Below are 7,423 nucleotides of genomic sequence, written 5' to 3'. Positions count from 1 at the left end.
AAAAAAAAAAAAAAAAAAAAAAAAAAAAAAAAAAAAAAAATAGATAAAAAAAAAAAAAAAAAAAAAAAAAAAAAAAAAAAGAGTCAACGAAACAATAATGAATATTAATTCCCAACAGGCTTTGACAAACAGGGGGTGCTGTATGTTTATGGATGTGGAAGAGGAATCTTGTCAATCCCATACCTTCCTCCCCCCAAGTCACTGAGGTACAGCAGAGCACATAGTGAAGGAAAAAAAGGAAAAGACAAGAAAGATCCAGCCAAAAGAAAGGAAAAATTAAAACCAAACAAAACAGCGAAAAACAACAAGAGACAAGACAAACTAAAAGAAACTCTTTCAGTTTCAACAGGCAATTAGTTTCAAAAGACAAAACCCCTCAATATAAAGATAAATGCTGAATTGCCATTTGATCTTGTTTATTTTTAGCTCATCAGTTCATCCCACCCCCACTCGTCCATTACTCACCTCTTCCCAGCATCGTCAGAAGCTCCTCCTTTGCCCTGCTTGTCAATAACAATCTTGTCGTTCATGCCAAACTTGCACTCGGGCATTCCACTCAGGTAGCTCTTCATTACAACTCGGCCCGACACGTGGGCGCTCAGGACCTGGCCTGGACGGGACGAACAAAACCCAATAAGTTTGAGACAAAAACTGAACAGGGACCATTGATACTTGAACAAAATTTAGATGATTCTAATATCAATTAGTTCATGAAGATTGTACACAAGTACATACAAATTTTGACTTTTACTTGATCAAAAAAAAAGGGTCATTATCTATTGTTTTATGTTTAATATAATATAAGTCAATCTTAATTACTATTATGGCCATGTTGAAGTACAAGTTTTTTCCCCCATACATTAGAGAGATTAACTTTGAGAATAAAAGTGCAGGAAGTATTTATAAAAATGAACACATGCTATTTGCATTTTTCCAAATGATTCATGTTCGCAGCCAGAGAGCAAACAAACCGACCTTGAGGCGACATGAGCAGATTAACGCTTTCCAGTACGTCCAGGAAGAGCTCATTACGGCGATACTTGATGCCCTCGCGCCGCCAGCCGATCTGGCCTGTCACCTGGCTGGTGATCTGAGACTGCTCCTCTTTTGTCTGAGGGATGGAAGCAGAAACTGTACCACGGCCAACAAAAAGCAAACAGCTGACAGACGTTCGACAAAAAGACAGTTATTAACTGGAGCTAATAAACAAAGGGAAGGTGGAAACAAAACGACACATCGTTTCACACAGAGAAAGAAAGAAAATAAATATGTATATTTTTAAAAAAAGGATTTCACCATGATATTACCTGGTGCTGAAGTGTCCAAAATCGCGGTTGAAAAATGAAAACAAATAAAACAGGGATGACAAAAAAGGACACAAAAGATGGAATTAAATACTAATTAATACATTCAAAAAATATACATTCAAGAAATTTTTTTTTGTTTTTCTAAACCCTAATCTGTATTATAATATTGCAAACTAGGCAATCCTATGATTGTTTCCTAACTGCTGCTCATGTTTTATGAATAACATTCAATAAAGGAACTGGAACTACATCAGGGTTCATATTACTGATACCAGTCTCAATCTGTCAGAATCAAATCAGGCAGTATCAAAATAAATTTCCATTAGCAGGTCATCATTAAACTACTAAACTTTTTTATCAAAGCTTAACCTTCGATTACACAAACAGACACCTTTGCAAGGTTTTCACATTGTTTTTCTGCTGAACTCATCTTATCAAACTGAAAACTTTCATACAGATTTGAGCATTTCCGTCCTGCTTACTTGTCCTTTAATGCCCTGCTGGGTAATGAAGGTCTTGAGGGCTCCGGTCTCTGAGTTCTGGGGGTAGCCAAAGTCCAGGATCTCTGAATAAACAAGCATGAGTAGATAACTGTCAGAAAGAGATAAAATGTAGTGGTGAAGTGAACCAAGGACAGTTAACTGTGACAGAGTTAACACATGGCTTTCACCCGAGCTCCAACAGAACTTTAAAGGAATTCCAGCTTTTTTCTACTACGTACAAGTAAATGTTTAACACAACATACAATCCACAACAAAAATCAATTGTCTAATGCTGAGATCATCTCCTACCATCCAGCAGCTCATAGATGAGCACAAAGTTGTTCTTGATGTTCTCCTCGCTGATCTTGCCAAAGTAGGCCGTCATGACGTCACACATTTTGTAAAGAAACTCGAACACCATGGCGGCGTTGACATTCTGCTTGGTGACCGCTGCCAGCCAGATGTTGGAGCGCTTCACGTGGAAGAAGCTGGTGCGGGCGATGTTAGTCACAGGGGATCGGACCTGCTGCCGGGCGTGAATCACGTTCACACGGAACGCGTCCACAGCATTCCGCCTGGGACAGACAGAGACGTTTGGGTCAGACGGTAAAGTAACTTACCGGTAGATATTTTCTTGGAAATCAAGGAAATGGTCACACTCAAAACGTAACTCCCTCATTCCTTCAACATGTGCAGGTTTTTCAATTTTCAAAATGAAAGCAAAAAAAAGGGGGAGGTTTATAAAAGCATTTGACTTAACTTAGTATTTTGTGGAAATAAAGCAGATAATTATCAGGAAAAAAAGAGACATCAGGGCAACAGTGTTTTATCAAGATAAAAAATGTGAAAACAAATATTTAAGTCATTTGAATCCAACATGGTTCCAAACTCATATTTGTTTAGACATGCTTTGACATTTAAAAAGATAAGAGTTCACATTTTCTGGTGGAGAAATAAATTGAAACATACTTTAGCTGTTAACAAGCTTCTTAGGGACAACATGGTCCAATTTAGTGAGGATTTATAAAAAAAAATAAAGCTTGATGCAAAGAAAAAGCTTGTTGTGATGAGAACATCTAATCCCACCGCTTAGTGCCTGAGAAAACCCTGAAGTTTATTCCAGTAGGAAACTGCAGCTCTTAACAACTAAAAAGAAACAGCTTCATCCAAAATTGTATAAAAGCATTTTTATATTATAAACAGCTCAACATTTTAGATTAAATCTGAAGACGGTTAATCTACATAAACATAATTAAGTACAATGTTTAATTAAAAGCCTAAATTTACAAATGAAACCTCAAAATATCTAAATAATCCCTGAATTTATAAGATGACAAAAACTATGTTAGCACAGAGAGAAATCAACCATCATTCCATGCTCAGACTCCATGCTTGGATGCTGGCACAGCTGACTAAGAACTGATGGACTGGACAGGAACTGAATTCTTTGGTTTTGGTTGATTTGCTGCTGCATTTCAATACAATGTGTGTTTTTTTATATTAACCACTAATACAATGACGGGTGACTCATGCTTAAAGGAACTGCACAGGAACTGTGTTTTGACAATGCATGCAGTTTAGTGTTCATGGAGTCGCTGATTAGTGGCCATGAGGCAAAGAGAGGCCGGGGGTTTGGTGCAGGGGCGGGGGTCATGCTTTAGAAGCTGCAGCAGCTCTTACCTATTCCTACAAGGGCCAAGGTGAACACATGGAGGAAAGTGATGAACAAACGATACACAGGAGAAAAAAGGATGAAGAAAAAATCGAAAAGGAGACAAAAATGTACAAAAGGACATTTTTGTGCATCATGTAGACAGAGTGAGTCACGTGGTGTTAATTATGATGCTACTTTGACAACACAAAACACTGCTCTACAACATGCTGTTACAACACAGGATGATGTGGATTCACGTACGCCTCAGGAGGATAGGATTAGTTTGAGTTGATATATTCCGATACCAAATGCTGTGAGTGTAAAAAAGGCTGTTTGTATAAAAACCTTCAAAAACACCACTGCAGCAGCAGATAAAACGTGTAGTAGTACATTCCCACCATGCTAAACATATTAAAAAAACAAATTGCAGTTTGTGGATCGTCTAAAGGGAGGAATTAGACTATCTGTTAGAGGTGCTTCAGTCTGCAGGTCACTAAACAGCTTCTTAATCCAAAATTTAGCACCATCTCTACCTTCATTTTGTTGTTAACCTTAAAACTTCAGGTACAGCAGCTCAGGTAATAAAATGCTCAGGTGTTTTCAGGACCTACATAAAAACATCCCTAATAAAAACACCACGTGTGTTCTTACTTCTGTGCCCACACTTGGTTTTTTAATCTTTACAGGATGAAAGTGTGCCTGTGCAAGCAAACATTTTACACCGCTAACAAAATATGGCAAAGTCAATATTTTTTCCTACAATTTTTGAAACAAACTGGGCCAAGTTTTTCTAATATTTCAATCAACCCAGCCATATATTTTTTTTAAAGCAGCTTATACAGTCAACATTTTAATAAACATGTTCAAACATTCAACTCACAAATATAAAATGGACAAAAAAAAGTTGCCACTGAGCAATTACAAAAAAAAAAGCCAACTAATTGATAAAAAGATCTTCAATGAATTCATCTTGAAATGATAAAAAAAAGAACAGAAACAAGACATCGGACGCAGATTATTGAAAACAAATATTTGAATAAAATATGCAAGCCCAGGCCTGTGATCCCAGTGGGATTTGCCTGGTTAAATAAAAGGTTTAAATAAACAAATTAACCAAACAGAGCAACAACAAGCTTAATTGTCTGAAAATATGACGTACAGAAAATGCACCATTAGAGGTTTAAAATGATTTTACTACCTCAGCAGCATTGTGACAACTACATGTGAAGTGTTTTTTTTTTTGTTCCTATGTTTAAAAACAAACTCCACTGACCAAAGTGCTGCCGATCCACAAATCAATAATTGCCAAAGACAAACTAATAAAAAAGGACAGGAATGGTTAGAAGCTTATAAAAAGCTCCTGGAAATGCTTTTATTTTGAAATCAAATTTAACTGCAGCGAATAAGTCGTGTGAGAAAAACAGGATTCATGGTAGCGTGGCTATGGGATTTGAATAATGCCAGGTAAAAAAAGTCTGACATGAGATTATTAAGAGGTGTTGAAAAAGATGGCAGATTTTTCTTTGCCATTTTGCCACATGGAAGGATCTTTAAAAAACAAAACAAAACTAACAATGAAGGAATTTAGCTTTCCACACAGCTGCAACCAATCTTTTAATTAGATGGTGCGGTTTGATAAGAATGAGTGAAGGACAGCCCTGCCTCACATAAAATGGAGAAAACAGTCATTTGTGTGAGATTCTCAGACCGTTTCATAAATCTCATTTAAAAAGAAAACATACATGTCGTATGGAATTACAAACAATGCTCCAAATGTAATCCTGGCTTATAGCGTTTGCCTCTCCACCTTTCCACTCGCACCATAAACATTCATTTAGTTAATCTGAGAGACGTAATCCACTCATCCCAGATCAACTCCAACACATCCACCCACACATGCTTATCTCCATGAAGATTTCCACCATTTCAGGAGTTTTACAGCAGATCCCCCCCGCTGTTAAAACCTTACCCTATGTCATCTCGGTAGACGCGGGAGATGAGGACCTCCCCCTTGTGGTTGTAGATGAACAGTCCTCCGATCATTGTGGCTTCTCAGTCCCAACCTGCCATGGTGAAAACCAAACCCTCCTGAGAAGACAGAAAGAAAAAAAGGAAGGAAGTCAGGGCAGGAAGAAGGAGTGATAGAGAAGTGAAAAGCCATGAGAGTGACCAGCAGAACAGAGAGGCATTTGTCCACTCACATCCGCTGTTTCTGCCTATCTCACACAAGTGCACATCACCCTGCCATCCTGCAGCTGCACCACTGCACTAGTGACTTCATGTACAAATACACTAAAACTGCCTCCAATCTGCACTACAAGTGACTACCACCGGCAATTCCTTGGTTTTCCAAATAAGATTAAGAACAGATTAAGAGTCACCAGTTTCAGGCTAAATATCTGCTCTGTTTATTTTTAATGCTTCCTAGATGTGATCAGATCAAAAAGATTTAATCCACAATTACGACAAGAACTGTCCATGTAAGCCCCCTGCTGTTATAGGTCAACTGATATATATTTATGGCTTTGGGAAGCACCACACATAGAAATGTCCCAGTTTTTTTTAATGAATGAATCTTCTGGAAAACAGGATGAAGGACATCCTTAAGATTCCTCGATGAAATAATCCAAAACCCTTTGAAACGCGAGGCGCCCTGGAGAGCACATAATGAATATAAAAAGTGGGGGAATTACTAAACGAATAGTCGTGACTCAACAGAACCCTGCACCAAATCAGAAGAGGTTTAATTCGTCCATCTACTACTAGCGAAGTCAAGATGTCTGCTCACTGACTCCAAGGCCATTTAATGTTCATGCGCGTTTAATTCTTCCTAAATTGGCTCTCGAACATAAAATGATAGGTTTTTTTGTACGATTTCATTGAAATGTTGTTAGGTGGTATCGACAATTGAGAAGTCTTGACCTACATAGTGATGGAGAATGCACCGAATGAGGCTAATTAGCGTGCTAGCTGTACGATGATCAGCGAAACGCCGAGCTGAGTTTTTTGGCTTCCGGTAAAAAAGAAAAAAAAAATCAAGATTTTCATGAATCGTTATTTATTGCCAACATGCAGGCTCGTGTATTCATTCTCAAACAAGCGTACTGTATCACTGTTTACTATTTAAGATATTGCACGACTGCAATGTTTCACGGTTTCCTGCTGAATGGATCTAAAAGTCCATTTTCCCGTTATCGTACGGCTAAGCACTGTTAGCTTGACGCTAGCAACTGTTAGCCGAGTAGCTGCTAATGTTAGCATCGTCCAGGAATTTGAGAGCACTCGCAGGATTTTCTCAAGTGATTATCGGTTATGTTATAATACAAAACATCAACGACTCGCCTCTTGTGAACTTACCCTGCTTCCCTCACAAACACCACCAGCCTCTCTGCCCCAGGTTTAGCCTTGACTGTCTCTTATGTCCGGGCAGGATTCCGCTCTTGATAGCTGTCAGCTGACCCGCCGTCTTTACGCACTACCGTTCCGCCTCGACAGGAAAAGGCGCGGCTGGAGCGATGTTTTAACCGCACCCAGGCCTTGTTCTGATAAGCTCCGTCAGCTACAAATCACTTTTAGATATATGGCATTTCAGTAATTTACTTATACAGGATGGCGTGGTGGGCTTTTATTTTTAAAATGGGTTTTTAATATCTGCCAATTAACTTATTTTAAAGAATGCTCAACTGCAACTCCTCAACCGTACCAGAAGGGGGCCTGCAGGCTTATAATACTAAACGTTACAATAATTTCCCTGTACTCATTTTATTATACAAAAAAAGTGTTTAGTCTCTAATTGTAGCTTTGTTTATAGCTGTCCTACAGTCAACATGTCATTGTTTAAACTGTTGTACAAAGTTAGCCAAGTCAGCTCAATTTATGTTATCCCACCTGAAACCACAAAGGTTTGCAGGGTCATTCAGTTCCGAGGCACCCCCCCACCACACACACACACACACACACACACACACACACACACACAC

At 38.6% G+C, this 7,423-nt stretch overlaps 1 protein-coding gene across 2 annotated transcripts in view; it reads right to left on the bottom strand.

Moving 5' to 3' along the window:
* The window catches only part of LOC106519798 (adaptor related protein complex 2 subunit mu 1), a 10,486-nt gene extending 3,578 nt beyond the window's left edge, over positions 1-6,908 (bottom strand). Inside the window, exons 1-8 of one of the 2 annotated variants that reach the window (XM_014011613.1) lie at positions 6,801-6,908; positions 5,413-5,531; positions 2,099-2,364; positions 1,790-1,872; positions 1,308-1,313; positions 976-1,111; positions 466-610; positions 184-201 (exon numbers count right to left, since the gene is read on the bottom strand). In XM_014011613.1, coding sequence (XP_013867067.1) covers positions 184-201; positions 466-610; positions 976-1,111; positions 1,308-1,313; positions 1,790-1,872; positions 2,099-2,364; positions 5,413-5,486 — 728 coding nt within the window. In that variant the 5' untranslated portion in view covers positions 5,487-5,531; positions 6,801-6,908. The remainder of the gene's footprint in view (positions 1-183; positions 202-465; positions 611-975; positions 1,112-1,307; positions 1,314-1,789; positions 1,873-2,098; positions 2,365-5,412; positions 5,532-6,800) is intronic. The other variant, XM_014011614.1, reaches the window with a different exon arrangement.
* Positions 6,909-7,423: the final 515 nt, after the last annotated feature.

The sequence above is a fragment of the Austrofundulus limnaeus genome, unplaced genomic scaffold (genome assembly GCF_001266775.1).
Source record: "Austrofundulus limnaeus strain Quisiro unplaced genomic scaffold, Austrofundulus_limnaeus-1.0 Scaffold82, whole genome shotgun sequence".
NCBI lineage: Eukaryota > Metazoa > Chordata > Actinopteri > Cyprinodontiformes > Rivulidae > Austrofundulus > Austrofundulus limnaeus.
This window is presented reverse-complemented; position numbering and strand designations above follow the sequence as displayed.